Source organism: Schistocerca americana, chromosome 2 (genome assembly GCF_021461395.2).
Source record: "Schistocerca americana isolate TAMUIC-IGC-003095 chromosome 2, iqSchAmer2.1, whole genome shotgun sequence".
Taxonomy (NCBI): domain Eukaryota; kingdom Metazoa; phylum Arthropoda; class Insecta; order Orthoptera; family Acrididae; genus Schistocerca; species Schistocerca americana.
The window spans coordinates 540,423,584-540,445,099 of record NC_060120.1 but is presented as its reverse complement, the minus strand read 5'-3'; the positions used below and the strand labels follow the sequence as shown (position 1 = coordinate 540,445,099).

Sequence of the window (21,516 nt, the reverse complement as noted above, 5' to 3'; positions counted from 1 at the left end):
TACTTATACATTTGTGACTATTACAGCGCCATCTATCACAGAGCGAAAAGAGTGGTCCAACTAAAACATTCATATTTCTTTGTGTACTACACGAATATGTAATAATAAATGGGGGTTCCTATTTCAAAAAACGTAGTTGATATCCATTTGACTATGGCGCCATCTGGTTTCTCCCTTCAAGCTAGATGAGTTTTGTTCTTTGTAGTTTTTTTGTTTGATGCTTATTTCGTGAGATATTTGGCCCGGTCACTATCAATGGACAACCTTTTATACTGACGACGTCAAACAGTTTTGTGGAATTTACACCTTTGAGTTCCAATACTCTTGTAAATTGTCATGAGTGTAATGGCATATTCTTGCACTTTGATTTTGAATATGTGGAAATTTTGTATTTTTTACATGAGGTCCACAGGCAACCTGTTAGACATTCACCACACAGTGTAAAAGCCTATCTCAATCCTAAATGGCAAGGAATGCATTTCTGAATAAGAGAAACTTGTTAACATCGAGTATAGATTTAAGTGTCAGGAAGTCATTTCTGAAAGTATTTGTATGGAGTGTAGCCATGTATGGAAGTGAAACACGAACAGTAAATAGTTTGGACAAGAAGAGAGTAGAAGCTTTCAAAATGTGATGCTACAGAAGAAAGCTGAAGATTAGATGAGTAGATCACATAACTAGTGAGGAGGTATTGGATAGAACTGGGGAGGAGAGAAATTTGTGGCACAACATGACTAGAAGAAGGGATTGGTTGGTAGCACATATTCTGAGGCATCAAGGGTCACCAATTTAGTATTGGAGGGCAGTGTGGAGGGTAAAAATCTTAGAGGGAGATCAAGAGATGAATACACTAAACAGATTCAGAAGGATGTAGGCTGCAGTAGGTACTGGGAGATGAAGCAGCTTGCACAGGATAGAGTAGCATGGAGAGCTGCATGAAACCAGTCTCAGGACTGAAGACCACAACAACAACAATCCTAAATAGGGATCCACTGTCTGTATATTTTGGCATGTAAGTATAATAATCTCTTCGTACCTGAAGAGGCTTCTGCAAGGTGTTTGGTTATCAACTTTCTGCAGTATTATTACAGCATGCTACTGTAGAATAAATACTTTTTTGACCTTAACTGTGTTTACCCAGAATATTTTGCTACTGAACAATATTGAGTGAAAGTATGCCAACAGTCTTACTTGCAGGACAACACAGTGTGAAACAGAATGAACTAAACTTTTTGGTTACCTCTCCGATTTGCAGATGCCACCTCAGTTTATTAATCATATGAGTGTCTAGAAACTTCAAACTTGGAGCCTCATACATTGTATGTCCATGTACGACTAATCTTGGTGTCTGTAAGTCATTATTATTTGTCTGAAATGGGTTAATATGAATGTTTGTAAAATTAATGATTAAATAGTCAGCTGTGAACCAGCTTGGTCCATTATTTTCGTGCCTGTGTCTAATATGTATGTGTTTGGGTTCTTTATCAGCATACTTGTCACCAGCAAATGTCACAATATTCGAAGAGTCCTCAGTGTCTTAGATAAATCATTCATGTACACAAAAAACTGGAGCAAGACAAGCCTTAAACTTTGAGGAACACCGTATTATTTAATGTTTCTTCTCTCTGAATTCAGTCTTATTCCTGCTGTATCATTTACTAATGTGACCTGTTTTCCATTGTTTGTACATGCAACAGGAATGTCTTTACTGCCATATCATTTCTTTTTCCAGTGTAAAATCTTATGATGTACACTATGGATGGGCAAAAGGCAGCCTGTGATTGGTTTCAGTCTGGCCCACAAAAGAAATTCATGGGAGAATGAGGGTGTTCACAGTGTGCTCTGTCTGTGATGCATTTTTGGATATTCACTATTCTGTTCACATTTTTCCAGTTTTACTTCTGTATCATACAGCCAATATATGTTAAGTTCATCTGATTTAGACTTTTAAACTTTTTAAAATGAACAAAGAAATGATGGTTTAATTTATTTTGTGTCAGAGAAACAACCCATGCCTATGTGATCAGTCATCAAAAGTATATTTGCACAAACATGGAAAAAATGCTTGCTAATAATGTTTGCAGATGAAACTTCCTGGCAGATTAAAACTGTGTGCCAGACCGAGACTCAAACTCGGGACCTTTGCCTTTCGTGGGCAAGTGCTCTACAGCTAGGAGACAAGGTACTGGCGGAATTAAAGCTGTGAAGATGGGGCACGAGTCGTGCTTGGGTAGTGCAGTGTTAGAGCACTTGCCTGCGAAAGGCAAAGGTCCCAAGTTCGAGTCTCGGTCCAGCACACAGTTCTAATTTGCCAGGAAGTTTCATATCAGCGCACACTCTGCTGCAAAGTGAAAATTTCATTCCTAGTGTTTGCAGATATTAACGCACTAAATTTCGAAAACTCCAATGACCTGCCTGTTGCCAAAAATCGCAGACTTTCTCTTACTTAATTGTTGACTGGGGCTGACTCTCTCATGGCTGTATATTGTTTTTCTAATCTTTCTCGTGTCAGCATTAGTAAACAATGTTTACCCATTGTGGACATAATAGAACATTGCAACTGTTGAACCTGAAGGTAATTTGCAATGAACTAGCTGCAACCAATTGCTTTTATAGAAATACATTTTTCTGTGATGACCTTCCAAGATGCTTGGCGCCTCATCATAATATGTCACCATTTTTTTGTGTCTTAAACATTGTTTCTTTACTAATAGTGTTGCAGAAATTTGCATTGTAAGTTTTTAAGACCACTACTGCAAAATGTCATACGTACAAATAATGGTCACATCACATGAACATATGAAGATGAGGTGAACGTGAGAGTGTACTCTCAAAAATGCGAGTTTTGGGGCATAATTGAGGCCTAAGAAAAATTGTAGGAAACACCAACAGGGTAATTTTTCTTGTTTATTTCTGCCAAAACTGATTTTATGGGATTGTGTGTTGCTTTCTCAGTAGAACTCCCTACTTCCACTACTTCCACTCCCACCTCCGTGCACACTTTCCTGATGCTGTGCCCAACAGCTCATTATGCTGTCCACACTATGTACCTGCGTGCTCCAGCCGACAACACCACCATGACGACCCACCCCTACCTTGCTTTCCCTCTCCGTCTCTACTCTGCACCTCCTCTTTATCTATCCCCCCACCCAACACAGCGACGATTGCAGCTGATACATTTATAACAATGTGGACGATAAGAAGCGATGTGAAGTTGGATTGCAAATTTCACACCTCTCTCCCATACATAAACTTACTTCGTATGTACAGCCGATCTTGTTCCCTTGATTTCTGGCTACATTGATCTCCAAAAATTTCTTCTCCGAAGATTACTGCTGGTTAACAGGAATTTATAAGACACTCTCTCTCTACTTTTGAAATAATTTAGTACTCAATGAATACTCTTAGTTCAGTCCTGGTATATTTCAACTAAAATAAATAAAATATTCACTATTTCTCACATCAATATTCCAATGTTTACAAGTCAACCGATTCATCTCGCGTTAGATTAGCTAAAATACATCTGCAATAAAGTTGGTTTAACAGCCGCATAATTTATGAACCCGTCTTGCCTCTAGCGAGTACAATACATGAAGTACTTAAAAGTCTATAATCAGTTGTTCATTTTTCTTTAACAATAATCACAGTCGCTAAAACAGCAAATAATATTGCATAATTACTACTTGTTCTTCCAATACGGCTTCCGTGGCGTCGATGCTGTTTGACCATCACATTTACCTTGTGCTTGTGACTCCTTTCCAGCCTGCACACACAAACATATGTTGCACAGTATGTTCTCTCATACTTATTTTTAAAATACCACATGTTCGAGATGGTAGAAGGGCGAGTGGTTCTAGAATTTATGCAGAAATTCTCGAATCACTACATATCTTCCCCCCTCAGATCGAACACGTGATATTTTATACATACCTATTATTTACATTATATCTAATAACAAAGTTGATGTGACTTACCAAACGAAAGCGCTGGCACGTCGATAGACACACAAACATACACACAAAATTCAAGCTTTCGCAACAAACTGTTGCCTCATCAGGAAAGAGGGAAGGAGAGGGAAAGACGAAAGGATGTGGGTTTTAAGGGAGAGGGTAAGGAGTCATTCCAATCCCGGGAGCGGAAAGACTTACCTTAGGGGGAAAAAAGGACGGGTATACACTCGCGCGCACACACACACACACACACACACACACACACACACACACACACACACACATATATATCCATCCACACATATGGTCTTTAAATATGTCTGCTTGTGTGTGTGTGTGTGTGTGTGTGTGTGTGTGTGTGTGTGTGGGGGGGCGCGCGCGAGCGAGTGTATACCCGTCCTTTTTTCCCCCTAAGGTGTCTTTCCGCTCCCGGGATTGGAATGACTCCTTACCCTCTCCCTTAAAACCCACATCCTTTCGTCTTTCCCTCTCCTTCCCTCTTTCCTGACGAGGCAACAGTTTGTTGCGAAAGCTTGAATTTTGTGTGTATGTTTGTGTTTGTTTGTGTGTGTATCGACGTGCCAGCGCTTTTGTTTGGTAAGTCATATCATCTTTGTTTTTAGATATATTTTTCCCATGTGGAATGTTTCCCTCTATTAATTCATATTATTTACATTAGTATTACATATAATAAAAATTCATATTTCCACATTATACATTCCACATTTTTTTTATTAACCATGCATAGCCCATTTACTTACTATTTAGCTCTTTTTTATTATTATTTCTTTCTTTTCTCAGACGTTATGTCTGGTCAAAAATGGAAAGTGACGCGGACCTTGATCAAGCGTGACTTCCTTTTAACTGTACGGTATATGTTATATTGCATTTAGGAACTTTTGGGTAATTGAACATGTATCAATAATTAAGGATTTCTGTAGTTCTATATATAAGTTTGGATGCAGCTGTATTGCATTGATGTACTGGTGGATATTGTGTGGTAAGACTCCTGTAGTTGATAGTATAATTGGTATAATGTCAACTTTATCCGGATGCCACATGTCCTTGACTTCATCAGCCAGTTGGATGCATTTTTCAATTTTTTCTTCTGTTTTCTTTTGTATATTTGTTGTATTGGGTATGGATATTTCGAATAGTTGTGTTAATTTCTTCTTTTTATTGGTGAGTATGATGTCGGGTTTGTTATGTGGTGTTGTTTTATCTGTTATAAGGGTTCTGTTCCAGTATAATTTGTATTCATCATTCTCCAGTACATTTTGTGGTGCATACTTGTATGTGGGAACGTGTTGTTTTATAAGTTTATGTTGTAAGGCAAACTGTTGATGTATTATTTTTGCTACATTGTCATGTCTTCTGGGGTATTCTGTATTTGCTAGTATTGTACACCTGCTTGTGATGTGATCTACTGTTTCTATTTGTTGTTTGCAAAGTCTGCATTTATCTGTTGTGGTATTGGATTATTATTATTATTATTATTATTATTATTATTATTATTATACGGTAGTATTTCACTCAATGTTGGAATCAGTTCTTTTTATATTTGGGCGTCGTGATGACTAACCTTAGGATTCCAGTCGTAAACTTCAGGTAGTTATGATACATGAGTATTTTACTCTTTACTCTGATCTTTTGTACTGCTTCTTTAGTACGTACTAGTCTCATTATTTATAGACTGTTTGTAGTCTGCAGGAACTCTAGGCAAATGAAAGTGTTCGTTTCAACACTTGTAAACTCACATAAATCATAATAACACTAGTGATATATACACTTATGCTCATAAATTAAGGATAATTGCAAAATGTAGTGCCACACATGGCATGGGCACATAGGGAACACGCATGACACAGGCCTGTAAGTCCACGGTATTGATGATAAGTTGAGAAAACCGTCCTGAAATACATGTGCTACAAAATGCCACTGTTACCTGCACATGTACCCCTACATCGATATGGGATATGATCACCATGCACACTACATAGGCCGCACAATGGGTTGGCATACTCTGGATCAGGTTGTCGAGCAGCTGCTGGAGTATAGCCTCCCATTCTTGCATCAGTGCCTGTTGGAGCTCCTGAAGTGTGGTAGGGGTTTGAAGATGTGCAGTGGTACGTTGAACTGTTATGGTCCCTCTGTCAAAGAGATGAAGGGGTGTACGTGCACGTGCACCAATCATAATCCCATCACCTCACCATCAAACCATGACCCCCATACAGGTATCTTTCAAGGACATTAAGGGGTTGGTATCTGGTTCCTGCTTCACACCAGATGAAAACCCGGTGAGAATGACTGTTCAGACTATACCTGGACTTGTCTGTGAACATAACCTGGGACCACTGTTCCAATGACCATGTACTGTGTTCTTGACACCATACTTTACGAGCTCTCCTGTGACCAGGAGTCAGTGGAATGCACCTCGCACCACTTTATTAGGTACCACAACATCAGGTGAAGTTATTCTATTTTCTACTCTATGCTGGATAAATTTGAATTCTTTCCACAAGTCACCCATAACCTTGGTGGTATTATTAAGTTTGGAAGAAGTAATAATTGAAATGTTTCCAGAGGTTACTCTCGCGGCAACTCCTCGATCTATCATTTCTTTAAATAGTTCCTCCAAGCTACATACACTTGTAATATCAAATCTGAATATATTCTCTTCGAAATTTCATCCTGCGTTATTTACTCTTGTACTGACAACTTGTGTACTGACACCTGTAATTTGTGATTGAATAATCGACATTAATTCCTTAGACTGATCTACACTCTCTTTTGAAGTTCTTAAACCTTGTCTTACATTATTGTATTCATTATTGTACACATCTTTTAAAGATTCTAAGTTTTCAATAGGTTTTGATTCTACATTATTACATTTGGCGTCAAATTCAGTTTCCAGAGCAACCATGCCTTTGCATCGATTACTAGATTCTTTGCTTTGAGCTTCTACTCTGACCTTCACTAAACCTACATTTGTCATTTGAATGTTTAAAGTTTCATTCTGAGCCTTTAATTTAGAATTCATTGAGTGTATTAAGTCTAGGTTTTTATTCAAAATCTCATCTCAAGCATCCATAGAATTCATTGAGTTTATCAGTGTGTCTATTTCTCTACTTAAATTAGCACTCTGTGCATCAAGTTTTTCACTTAAAGTTTCACTTATTTCATTTCTCAAAGAGGCACCCTGGTCATTTATTTTATCATTTAATTGAGTATTTACTGAGTTTAATTTAAGACTTAGTTCCTTTCTTAAAGAAGTATTTTGGACATTCATTAAGCCTAATTCTTCACTTTGTGCATCTAATCTAGAATTTAATTCTAAACTCTGAGCTTCTAGTTTGGTATTTAAAATTGCACTTAGTTGCTTTCTTAAAGCCTCTGAATCCGCCCTTTGAGCTTTGATTAACTTTACTACATCAGACCAGTTTGGCACCTCCTTACTCACTTTTATTGTCATGGCTGGGTCTGAAGTTTCCCCAATTCTCTGTGTATTATCCATATTTCTTTTAGTTTTTGATCTAGTGATCATTTAACGAATTAACTCTAAGTATTATAACTACACTAATACAATCTAGTTACCAGTTTCTTCAACCATATCCTAGAACAATTACTGTTTTTCGCTCACCCAGCATAGAGTCTTAGGCTGCATCGGTGAGCAGGTGTGTAATCAGCACCGGTGAACAGTAACTGGTGCCAGTGGCATCGGCTGCTGGTTTCCGCATTGGTGTCTGAGTGTGGATGTAGAATCAGCACTGGTTAGCAGCAACTGGTGCTGGTGGTGTCAGATGTTGTCTCTGCGTCTGCATCCCCACGATACATGTGAGAGCTGTACACTCCCCACTCCGGATCTTCTTAGTTGAATTATTCTCATTGTATCTCTTCTTAGCTTAATATGTTGAAGTCTTCTTTTCATTCTTTTAATGTTATTACTTTCGTACTATGATGTATCATGCAGCGTAACTTGCTGTGACAGTGCGAGAGATAGACAAAGATATTGTTTATTACTCTGTGGCGGACAGCGCTCGCATAATTATTCTTAGGATATAGTTTTTGTTTGTTCTGGTTAAGAGTAATTTTAGTAGGGGAGAGCCATTCTTGTGATGTAAAAAATCGACGCCATTGCGAGTTTTTGATTCACATTGTAAAATATAAGTGCATATGGAAGGAAATCAGTTAATAGAACAATAAAATATTGTTCATTTCAAGAAGGTACGTCTTATTATACACCCAGCGATGAACTGCTATTGTGATTTACTAATAAACACCAGTTGAGAACAGTTCCGACGGGAGCGTTCAGTTCTAGTGAAATAGTTCGATGTTTTCTTCGGAAAAGAAGTCACTTCATGGATCATTCAAATCAACAATAGTAACTGGACATTTCTCAGAACTGAAAGCAATCTGATTGCTATGCAACAGACCCCCGAAGAATATTTCTCCGTATTTTGGTTACCACTTTCAGCTCAACACGGTATCTGCAGCATCTGGAGCAGATTTCTACAACAGCGGAAGCGTGTAATCGCCATCAGTTTCACACACCGCCCTGTGTACACTGTATGTATTTACCCACAACAGTGAACATACAGTTACTCACACAAATAAGAAGACAATACTAGGTGGTGTGGGGAAACATTTCAGTATAATGGCCCTGTAGAGCTAAACAGTAATTAGCCTAGTAATAAGAAATGGAGTCGTTATAGTACGTCTTTCACAGTGTTGCATTCACAAATTTTTTTCATTTGATTTTTGGACTTGATCCAATTATACGAAACAGATATCTTGTCTTGTTATACCTGGTTGCTATGGCAACACATCATATCTTCTGCTCCAATTTCCTCTCAGAATTCACATTTTTTTCAAGTCCTTTGCACTGGTCACCACATTCTAATGATGTAGATGACCAGAAGCGATTTGAAGCTGGATTGCAAAATTCACACTTCTCTCACACACGTTGACTTACTTGATATGTACAGCCGATCTTGTTCTCTTGATTTCCAGCTATGTCGATCTCCAAAAACTTCTTCTCCGAAGAATACTGCTGGTTAACAGGAATTTATAAGACTCTCTCTCTACTTTTGAAACAATTTAATACTCGCAGAACACTTTTAGTTCAGTCCTGGTATATTTCAAATTCCATAAATAACATATTCACCATTTCTCCATCAATATTTGAATGTTTACAAGTAAACAGATTCGTCTCGTGTTAGACTAGATAAAATACATCCGCAATAAAGTTGGTTTAACAACCGCATAATTTATGAATCCGTCTTGCTTCTAGTGAGTACAATACATGAAGTACTTGAAAGTCTATAATCAATCGTTCATTTTTCCTTAACAGTCATCACAGTCACTAAAACAGCAAAGAATACTACAAAATTACTTCTTGTTCTTCCAATACGGCTTCTGTGGCGCGAGCGGCAAACACTTGTCGATGCTGTTCGATCGTCATGTCTAACTTGTGCTCGTGACTCCTTTCCAGCCTGCACACACAAACATGTCGCGCAGTATGTACATACTCTCACACTTATGTCTAAAATATTGTGTGTTCAAGACGGTAGAAGGACGAGTGGTTCTAGAATTTACACGGAAATTCTCAAATCGCTACACATTGTCATTAAGGCCTTAGTGTTTGGAGATGAAAGTGGCCATGTGTGTGTGGGTTGTGTTTGTGTGAATTTTGTTACCTAGGTCTAATGAAGGATCTAGTCTGATAACTGAATAATACCTTGCAGTTTTTTTTATTGTGTCTGCCTGCCACTTAATACCTCTTCTATGTGGTGAGTAGCGATCTTCCTTTTCTTATTGTTTTTGTTCTATCTCAAACTTGAATATCAGTAACTCTAGGTACTTTCCATCAAAACTATAGTCTGATTTACATCAGTTGGCATCTGACAATTAAGGTCCAAAGTGCGGTGATAGAAGATTGCCGTACAAAAATCATTTATAAAATCAGAAATTCATGTATTAAGTGTCTTTAAGCATACCAAAAATATCTTCTTTATTTTAATTAGGACCAGACTTACATTAAGTTTCTTTAAACTGTTGAATGTAAAAGTCTGGACGACAGTTTCAAACTTATCACATCATAACTTGGAAACTAGTGACCTCGGTGGAATGCCTTTGTTTTCGGAAAAAATATATATATATATATATATATATATATATATATATATATATATATATATAATGGAAGGAAACATTCCACATGGGAAAAATTATATATAAAAACAAAGATGAGGTGACTTACCGAACAAAAGCGCTGGCAGGTCGATAGACACACAAACAAACACAAACATACAAACAAAATTCAAGCTTTCGCAACAAACTGTTGCCTCATCAGGAAAGAGGGAAGGAGAGGGGAAGACGAAAGGAAGTGGGTTTTAAGGGAGAGGGTAAGGAGTCATTCCAATCCCGGGAGCGGAAAGACTTACCTTAGGGGGAAAGAAGGACAGGTATACACTCGCGCGCACACACACACATATCCATCCACACATACAGACACAAGCAGACATATATATCTCTAAAAACAAAGATGATGTGACTTACCAAATGAAAGTGCTGGCAGGTCGACAGAAACACAAACATACACACAAATTCAAGCTTTCGCAACAAACTGTTGCCTCATCAGGAAAGAGGGAAGGAGAGGGAAAGGCGAAAGGATGTGGGTTTTAAGGGAGAGGGTAAGGAGTCATTCCAATCCCGGGAGCTGAAAGACTTTCCTTAGGGGGAAAAAAGGACGGGTATACACTCGCGCGCGCTCACACACACACACACACACACACACACACACACACACACACACACATATCCATCCACACATATACAGACACAAGCAGACATATACAGAGGCAAAGAGTTTCTAATTATATTTTGGTGGTTGTGTTGCCGCCAAAACACGTTAAAGGATGGAGAGATTCGGGAAAATTTCGAGAAAACGGCGTGGAAATGTATTAAAAAGAGTGGTTTTGTGGTGGCAGATTATGAAAATGAGGCTAACAATTGTCTGGCGAAGAAATAATGACGTTAAAACCTGTGGGAAGCGGCTAAAAATTATCAGTGATGTGGGAAAAACGGAAATGGAAATAAAGCGAAAGTTATCAGAACTAGATGAAATGGTTGTTTAATAGGTGAAAGGAACTGTTTGTGGACTAGAAATGGTGAATTTTATAGCAGCAGTAGTGTTGAAAGCGGAAAATAATTTTTTGGTTATGGTTTGGAAGTGGGTGACCTATTATTGAGTATATATAGGCGAGATAAAATTGTATAGTAGATTACGGTAAACAGGAGAAGGTGAATAAAAAGTGAATCTACTGGCAAAAACAAAAAGAGAAAATAAGACGACAGAAAAGATTTCGAAATGAAACAGTGACAATAACAAACATAATTGTTGGATTCAAATTAATGATATGAATTAATAGAGGTAAACATTCCACATGGGAAAAATATATCTAAAAACAAAGATGATGTGACTTACCAAACGAAAGTGCTGGCACGTCGATAGACACACAAACAAACACAAACATACACATAAAATACTAGCTTTCGCAACCAACGGTTGCTTCATCAGGAAAGAGGGAAGGAGAGGGAAAGACGAAAGGATTTGGGTTTTAAGGGAGAGGGTAAGGAGTCATTCCAATCCCGGGAGCGGAAAGACTTACCTTAGGGGGAAAAAAGGACGGGTATACACTCGCGCGCCCACACACACACACACACACACACACACACACACACACACACACTCCTGGAAATTGAAATAAGAACACTGTGAATTCATTGTCCAAGGAAGGGGAAACTTTATTGACACATTCCTGGGGTCAGATACATCACATGATCACACTGACAGAACCACAGGCACATAGACACAGGCAACAGAGCATGCACGATGTCGGCACTAGTACAGTGTATATCCACCTTTCGCAGCAATGCAGGCTGCTATTCTCCAATGGAGACGATCGTAGAGATGCTGGATGTAGTCCTGTGGAACGGCTTGCCATGCCATTTCCACCTGGCGCCTCAGTTGGACCAGCGTTCGTGCTGGACGTGCAGACCGCGTGAAACGACGCTTCATCCAGTCCCAAACATGCTCAATGGGGGACAGATCCGGAGATCTTTCTGGCCAGGGTAGTTGACTTACACCTTCTAGAGCACGTTGGGTGGCACGGGATACATGCGGACGTGCATTGTCCTGTTGGAACAGCAAGTTCCCTTGCCGGTCTAGGAATGGTAGAACGATGGGTTCGATGACGGTTTGGATGTACCGTGCACTATTCAGTGTCCCCTCGACGATCACCAGTGGTGTACGGCCAGTGTAGGAGATGGCTCCCCACACCATGATGCCGGGTGTTGGCCCTGTGTGCCTCGGTCGTATGCAGTCCTGATTGTGGCGCTCACCTGCACGGCGCCAAACACGCATACGACCATCATTGGCACCAAGGCAGAAGCGACTCTCATCGCTGAAGACGACACGTCTCCATTCGTCCCTCCATTCACGCCTGTCGCGACACCACTGGAGGCGGGCTGCACGATGTTGGGGCGTGAGTGGAAGACGGCCTAACGGTGTGCGGGACCGTAGCCCAGCTTCATGGAGACGGTTGCGAATGGTCCTCGCCGATACCCCAGGAGCAACAGTGTCCCTAATTTGCTGGGAAGTGGCGGTGCGGTCCCCTACGGCACTGCGTAGGATCCTACGGTCTTGGCGTGCATCCGTGCGTCGCTGCGGTCCGGTCCCAGGTCGACGGGCACGTGCACCTTCCGCCGACCACTGGCGACAACATTGATGTACTGTGGAGACCTCACGTCCCACGTGTTGAGCAATTCGGCGGTACGTCCACCCGGCCTCCCGCATGCCCACTATACGCCCTCGCTCAAAGTCCGTCAACTGCACATACGGTTCACGTCCACGCTGTCGCGGCATGCTACCTGTGTTAAAGACTGCGATGGAGCTCCGTATGCCACGGCAAAATGGCTGACACTGACGGCGGCGGTGCACAAATGCTGCGCAGCTAGCGCCATTCGACGGCCAACACCGCGGTTCCTGGTGTGTCCGCTGTGCCGTGCATGTGATCATTGCTTGTACAGCCCTCTCGCAGTGTCCGGAGCAAGTATGGTGGGTCTGACACACCGGTGTCAATGTGTTCTTTTTTCCATTTCCAGGAGTGTATATACAGACACAAGCAGACATATACAGAGGCCTCTGTATCATACTGTATACGAGATGAAATCAGTATTGAATTCTCTACATACAGTTATTTCTGCTAACCATTGATAGCACCCATCCTCTTTAATAAAGTAAAACTTTTCTCATCCTCTTTAAAAAAGTGTAAAACTTTTCTGTTGGGGACCTGTAGTCTGTCAGAGCTGCAATCTTGTATGTTTCCTGCTGTGTCTGTGGTAGCAGAGACAAAACACAACAGTATCCCTCAATCTGTTTTTATTGGGGAAAACCAGTAAAGATGAACATTGCTGATGTTGACAAAGTAGTTGAAACAAAACACAATTTAAGCAAGAAACAAAGTATGGATCTCCCTTTGGATCTTATAACAGAAGTCTGACAAAATAATGATGTTTTCCTCACAAATCTCTTGCTTGATAAAGTCCACCAAAGAAAAGATAGAAACAAAACTACTAGAGAGTGGTCAGCACAGCTTTACCACAAAGCTGTCCAGGGGGGACAGACCACCATTACATGACACTCTTGAGTCACAGTCTGAAGCTATCACTGCTGATGATCTGGGACTATGAGCAGACCTGGCGCATGGATGTTGTGGCTGGGATGGCATATCCCTACAAGTCCGGGTGATGTGTCGAACTGCCTTCTGGCCAGCAGTGTGCCGGCTTATGAGGCTGGTTCGTGGGTGGATCTCCTGGGACTATTTTCGATCATGTGAGCGGCATAGGAAAATAGTTCACTTGTTGATGGCGACCTCTTGCACTGCTGTTGATCTGCGGTGCTTGGGTAGCGGGCCCTGGCAGTCATTGGCTGAGACAATACAAGGCTGTCTGCAGCCTTAGCCATACCATAAACATTTGCTTTCATTTCACTCGCTATGATGAAGGCATCTCACATCTCTGTTCTGTCATGTGGGATGCCGATGTCACAAGTGGACAGGATGGATGCTGCATTTCTGTCTATTATTGAAGTAAGACTCAACGAGCTGTTCAGTGCAGTACTCATTAAGTGCATCATGTAAGACTTCATTCCACTTTTTGAGTGCATAGCTGCTCCTGCTTTCCTCATACTATGCCTACAATAATGTGAAGTTAATTTATAGTTATCTAGGTGCATCCATTCAGTTTCTATGTTTCTCAAATGAAGTTCTACTATACAGAGCACATGTGTAGAAATACTTCTAGATTTTTCAGTTTCAGAGTATTAACATGAGTCTCTCACAATTCTTGTTTAACAAGCGTATTAAGTTTTCATGGAAAATTTCAGGTGTGTTATGAGTATTACCTATTGTGCTGACCAAGTTGTGGTTTTTTTGTTTCTTTGCTGATTGTTGTAATTGTTTGTAGTTGTTCAGCAGGTATGTCTATACTCTGGTTACACTGAATGTTTCTGGAAATTGTATGTGGAAGTAGAGCAACTTATTACCAGAAACAGTTCAGTGGCCAGATACTGCAGTCTGTGTGTGTGTGTGTGTGTGTGTGTGTGTGTGTGTGTGTGTGTGTGTGTGTGTTGCACTTGCATGAGTGTTTGTGTGCGTTTGTCGTCTATTTTTGATGAAGGCCATACTGGCCAAAAGCTAATTTGTGACGCTCTTTTTGTTGTGCCTATCTGCGACTCAGCATCTCCGCTATATGGTGAGCAGCAACTTTCCTTTTCATAATATTGTTACATTCTATCCTGGATTTTCTGTTGATTATTACCAGAAACATTCAGATGTAGAACAGGCTGTGTGTTTTGTGACACATCAGTCACACCCATGTGTGATCTGAAGCTCTGTGTTTATAAAGCTCTTTCTAAGAACTGTGTGAATATTTATATCAAAGGATTGAAAAGTACTGTTACCACATGGCAGGTAACAGTGCATTGTAAAGCTGCATGACAAGTAGTAATGTATGTGTATGGGACTCAGTATTTAGAGAGAGATTGTAGCTATTTTGTTTGAAAGACATCATTTTACTGTATAGAAAGTTAAGCTATTAATATGAGATTAGACTAATTATTTAATATGACTGAGGAGACAGCAGTTTTTTTTTCTTTCAAAGTAGCAGTGGTCTTTGTAACTGATCTGCTTAAATTTAAATGGCATCTTACTTTATTAAAACATACAGCTGTATACAGATTAGATTTTTAGGATTAGCTTGTCCATAGTTAATGCATACCTTGACTTTTCCCTCATCCCTAAAGGTTCTTCTTTATGGACCATGATGCTTTGTAATGAAGGGTAATATAGATTGTGCATAAATGCTGATGCTGACTTGATTAATCACTTGGAACAGATTTATATTTGTATATTTGGCTATCTCATTGTAGATATGTAAAAGTGTTTGTCTATTTGTGAATACTGCTACATTTTTGTACTTTTCTTAATATTTCTACTTGATGAAAATCCTAGCACGGCATGTACATTTGCAAATAAGCAAAATTTGAAGATGAGTGTTTTATGTGCACAAATGGAATCTACTATTGACTTACATAGTTTATGAATATAATAATTGTGTTGCACCATGAGAATTAGTAATATGTCCACAGAGAAAAATGAATATATTTCCAAGTGTCAGTCATAATGGCTAACTGCCATGACACTGAATTAAGTTTCTAAATTATCAGATACTTATTTTTAAAAAGAATATCTAAGCAATTCAAATATCCTCCTAAATATCTTAAATGTTTTTCAGTGGAAGTAACGTACATGTGTTTATATAAGCCTGAATTATTTTATTTATTTCAGCTCAACCTTGCTGCTAAAGATGTTATATATAGTGTGGAACTTTGGTACAGCAGCATAAAAGTCATTGAAGGACATTTCGGTAGCAGTGTGGCCACATACTTTAGATTCTTCCGCTGGCTTTTCATGCTCAATGTTGTTATTGCATTAATCAAGTAAAGTATCACCATATTTAAATTTTCCTGTAAATACTTGTATGTACATTCATAGATGATATACAATATCAAAATAGATATACTGCTTTCATATGGAGAAAGCAAGCATGTATCAATGTTTGTGGAAATTTCTGCATGGGTGTATTAACTTAAGTTTTAATGTAGTCCTTTTCCATGACATTGTTGAGGTAACAAATAAGAACAAGAAGTCTCTGTGGGGGTAGTATATGTTTTAATGCAAGTAAAATATCTGTGATGGCTGGTTTTGGCTGTGTTACTGTATGTTGCTTGTGGTGTGTAAAAACTGTGCGCTGGACTAAGATTTGAACTCAGGTCACATTATTTCACGGACAATGTTCTACCAATTGCAACATCCAAGTACATCATGTTTGGATGGTACAATTGGTAGCACAGTGCCTGCTGAAGGCAGGGATGTGGATTAAAATTCTGATCCAGTTTTAGACATACAATAAAATAGCAACATATACTCTCCATAGAGTAACACAATTAATTCTTAATATTGATATTGCTGAAAACTTCATAGCCACTAACAGTTGACACACTGAACTGCTTGAACCATCTGTTCTCATATTATGTGCCTAATCATTAATGTTAAGCCAAATGTTGTTACCTATTCTCATGACAAATTACGAAATACTGAAATAGGGGCTTTGATCTTCCCTCTGGTGTATCATGTGTATGAATGTTTCATGTAGGTGTCTGAGATAAATATACACCTGGTCTAATGGATACAGACCATGTTTGATGTTTTCAAGTAAGCTACTCAGCTTAAATTTTCATGTATATTTCATTCAAGTCTGTGTAATAAAATACACACTCTAGGCTTTACCACATAGAAGATGCATTGAATAGCAGAGTAGCATGTAGGAGAGAACTGCTTCTGGCTGAGTTTCAGTGAATCTGTACACACACACAGAACTAGTAGAGGGGAAGAAGGAAGCTCCTGAGAGAGAGAAGGAAAGAAAGGTACAGGTGAGATAGAACAGAATGGGAAAGCATTGGTGGTAACATGAAGTTAGTATGGGAGGATGGTGGGCATAGGGTGGTATAGGGCGAGAAAAGAAGCACCAAAACCTGTTGTAATCTATATTTATTTCCTAATCCGAAACTGACAATAGGTTTTCAATAATGCTGAAATTATGTGATAGAGCAACCCAGGGAAGATACGAACATTCATCTACAATTAATTAAATTATATGTATAACAACCTACTAGTGGTGTGGTGGCACTACACTGGAAGTTGGTGACCCATAGACACAAACATATATTCAAAGAGTTAAACTTTTTTACTGTCTTTAGTACATTAGATTCATTGTGAAAATTAAACTTTGCCTCAATTTTTCAGCCTCTTGTTTTTGGCAATCCCACAAAGCCTGTACAGTGCATATGATGAGGACGATGACACTATGAACAATACAGCAATGGAAAACAGGAGATCTCTCATACTTTTCAAGAGATTGAAAATTGGGGAAAGTGAAATCAACAGTGGTGAGATGACAAGTAAGTGTAAGATACAACAGATAGAATTATTTTTTCCAAAATATGATCTCATATTGGGGCGTGTGTGTGTGTGTGCGTGTGTGTGTGTGTGTGCGTGTGTGTGTGTGTGTGCGTGTGTGTGTGTGTGTGTGCGTGTGTGTGTGTGTGTGTGCGTGTGTGTGTGTGTGTGTGCGTGTGTGTGTGTGTGCGTGTGTGTGTGTGTGTGTGTGTGGGGGGGGGGGTTTGTGGAAAATCAGCACGGAGTTGTAGTCAGAAATAGGTAAGTTGGATGACAGCATTTGTATGTTTACAGTGCCGAGTTAGAGTAGTTCTTCTGAGTTTGCTTGCAAGGCATGTTGTTGAGTGTAGTTATCACGATGAATGACATAACAACAAGATGAGCAACCAGTTAAACTTCAGTGTTAATTGAAATATTCAGTGAGAACATAACAAAACATATACTTGAAAGCCTGATAATTAATAATGAAGCCCATTTTCAAAAGAATGACACTGTAGAACAATCAAGAGCTGTTGTAATGAATATTTTTTTCTGGAGAACTAGTTACAGTGGAGACTTGTGTGTGTAACAGGTGCTGAAGCTTAAAAATATAATTGTGTATAAAAGAATTCATTGCAGCTGTGCAGAACTCTTGTAGTAAAATATTTTAAGCCTACTTTCACATAAGTAAGTTTATTAGTGAGACAGCTAGTACAGTCGGGGACAAAAATAGTACAGAAGTAGTATAATGCATTTCATCTGTAGATGTAAGGTCCAAGGATGTTATCTAAGGATGAGAGCTTGCTCTTGTGCCAATAGCTATTAGAAGCCTTTAATTTTTACACATTCCTGCACGTGGACTCACTCTGGAAAGCCATTTGTTGTTTTTTGTATTAACTACAGTCTTTTCAAATGTGACAGAAGATGAAAAATAATTTTCCTGTAAATATTTTGTTCTCATCATGTGTTCACAGCAGAGTTTGTCATCTTGTGCAAAACTCTTTATATACTCACAAGAAAACTATGAAAATAAAATTTGAAATTTTCAGATGTTCGAAAATAAATTAAAATTATAAGTTATTAGCAATTATTTTTGCAACTTATGGTTCTGTCCTTGATTATTGTTGTTAGTAGTAAATGGAAATATAAGGGGTGATCAAAAACTTCCATTTGAAGGCCATACAGTCCAGGATGGGTACGCCAGCCAGTCAAAATTGCTGTGAGCATTGAGAAAATAATCCCCATTTGAAGATACCCATTTGGGAAAACACCATGTCCTGCTGTGTGAAGAAGTCAGTAACTGCCTGCTGCACATCCTTGTCTGACAGGATAATAATCCCATGGCGAGCGAACAGAACTATACAACATGTGCTCAAGTGTCTGTACTAGAGTTGGAATATTGTCTGTGTTACAAAATTTGCAATATGGGAAGCAGCAGAACCCCTTGGTGCACCATTCCACAATGGTGATTTTCGACAGACATGTTGCCTCATACACATTCTTCATTCTCCAATGGATGTCTACTGGGGTTTGCCCTTTCTCTGACAAGAAAAGAATAACAGAACACTGATCCTGTTTGGATGCATTTGATAATAACATTGCCATATTTGATGTTACCACATTTACCACATGCTTATTGGAAAGACACCACATTTACCACATGCTTATTGGAAAGACATGAATGCCACACTAATCCCTGCCTACATTTTGGTGCTTGTATACCTACATCGGAGTCATGGTACATTGCATGTACTTTGCAGCTTTTGATTGCCTCTTATTATAGTAGTGAATAAGCCCCTATTATTTTATTTCTTTTCATAGACATCAATATATTTACATAAATGGGAAAAAGCTAGTATTTGTAAACAATTATTGAATAATATTAGTGTGGAAACAGAGGCATTTTACAAAGTAACTACATTGTCCATTGCTGCTGTTTTACATATAAATAGCAGGAAATAAATACATATTAATTTGTGCTTGATTAATATGTTTTGAGGACAAGTACATGACTGTGGAGCCCCTTCCTACTTTGCTGGTTGTTGCCCCACAGTATAAAAAAAGTCATAGGCCTGTCCTCTTATGCTGAACCTGGAAACATCTTTCACTTTCACGTGAAAGTGTCTGTAATATGCACCTTGCTGCAACCATTTTCCCAAGTCACAAGCTACAAATGATGAAGCTGAGATATATGGAGTCCTGTGTGAGTGCTGTAATATTTGCAGAGGTCAAACAATTCACACTGTTACTGAGCGTTATGTTGACCACAATCATCACATAATGGAACACTGCCTGGGTCCAAGGATAAAATGGAATTTTAAAAGACTTAGTGTTGTGGCCCTTGTGTCATCATATTGGACTAGACGATGAAAGCAGCAGCAAAGATTGGGTTAAATTGTAGTAATATTATAGAGACTAGGAGTACATGCCACTCACATAGCCTGTTTGTCCACCTCTGGAACACAATAGAGCAATGATCCTGCATGGCATGGATTCACTAAGTCCTTGGTAGAATTCCAGAGGTATGTGGCACCAGATGTTTACACACAGGTCCTGTAATATGCATAAATTATAGGCCAGTGGTCTGTGGGCACATTGCTGGCAACCAATTGTATCCCATATGTGTACCATTGTGCTCGAATCAGGCGAATTTGGTGTCCAAAGCAGCAACTCGAGTTCACTACCGTGCTCCTCAAATCACTGTATCACATTTCTGGCCTTGTGCCATGGACTGCAGTTGTCCTGCTGAAGATGGCTTCGCAGTTGGGGAAAGGTGTTGAGCATAAAGGGATGCAGATGGTGTGGTGTTCAGTAATGTTCATACGATCCACAGCTACTACCACAAGCCCCATGGAAGCCCAGGTAAATGTCCCCGCCAGCTCGCACCTGTGGCGCAGTGCATGTTTCGAGTACCCATTTGCCTAGATGATGGCGTATCCAGGCGTGACTGTTGACCTGGTGTTACAAGAAGTGTGATTCATCTGACCAGGTGACATTTTTCCAGCCATCCAAGTGTTCCAGAACACTTAAGACTACACCAGCATTATACTCAGTCATTACATCTGCCACAGAATTCTGCCTATCCTGCTTTACAGAGCAGGCGAGCCACCAGCGTGTGTGATGCTTGTTTCCAGGAAGCAAGCCATAGCAATCTGCCCATTGTGTTTATTTTTAAAACCCACTTGACTTACTAATAAAATCTTCTTTGGTATCCTCACTATCTTCACCATTTATCACCTGATCATCGGTGAGTAGGATAGAGTATAGTTTATCATCTCCCATTGATGTTCTGTTAGGGCTATATTACTACTTGATGTCTTTAATACTTCTTTGAGATGAATTTTAAACATCACAGGAGACAGTGAAAAACCCTGTTGATGACCTTTCTACTTTGGAATCCACATTATAACGCATTACTCGCTTTCATTGAGTTGGTGCATCAACAACGCTATAACTTATAAAGTATGTATAAAATGAATCATCCTATTTTGCACATCTATATTTCTGAAACTAATAAACATATAGAATGAATTTTGTTTCTTGATGAACGGGAAACTCAAAAAGTTTTTTTCATGCCTTCATAGGTGTTCCTACATTCCAGTAACCCTCCTGGCCTCAACTTTCAGTAGTCACTGTCCTCATCCATCCACCCCCTTCCCTGTTCCCATTCCAGTACTATACAGCCCTCATTCCACCATCGCACCCAGTCTTTTTACTTCTCTCCTTTTCCCCCCTCCATCCCCCCTCTCCCACCTCTTCCCTGCCCTCCATCTAACCTGCAGCACTCCACCTGTCCTCCACCCCTACCCTGCTATCTCTCCCTGTCCCCACCCCACTCTCTCTCCCCCTCCCCACCCCAGCCTCCTCCTTACCCCCACCCAGTCACTACTCCCATCATGTACTGGTGCTGCAGCTGGCAGTGTGGTTTCAGTTACCTGAGACTGCAGTCGTGTGTATGTGTTTTGATTTGTGTGTGTGTGTGTGTGTGTGTGTGTGTGTGTGTCCGT

The 21,516-nt window shown here is 39.7% G+C and overlaps 1 protein-coding gene across 5 annotated transcripts in view; it reads left to right on the top strand.

Moving 5' to 3' along the window:
* Positions 1-21,516, top strand: part of LOC124594786 (transmembrane channel-like protein 5) — a 279,471-nt gene that overhangs the window by 94,917 nt on the left and 163,038 nt on the right. For all 5 annotated transcript variants that reach the window (XM_047133199.1, XM_047133201.1, XM_047133200.1 and 2 more), the window contains exons 5-6: positions 15,860-16,011; positions 17,378-17,532. In XM_047133199.1, coding sequence (XP_046989155.1) covers positions 15,860-16,011; positions 17,378-17,532 — 307 coding nt within the window. The remainder of the gene's footprint in view (positions 1-15,859; positions 16,012-17,377; positions 17,533-21,516) is intronic.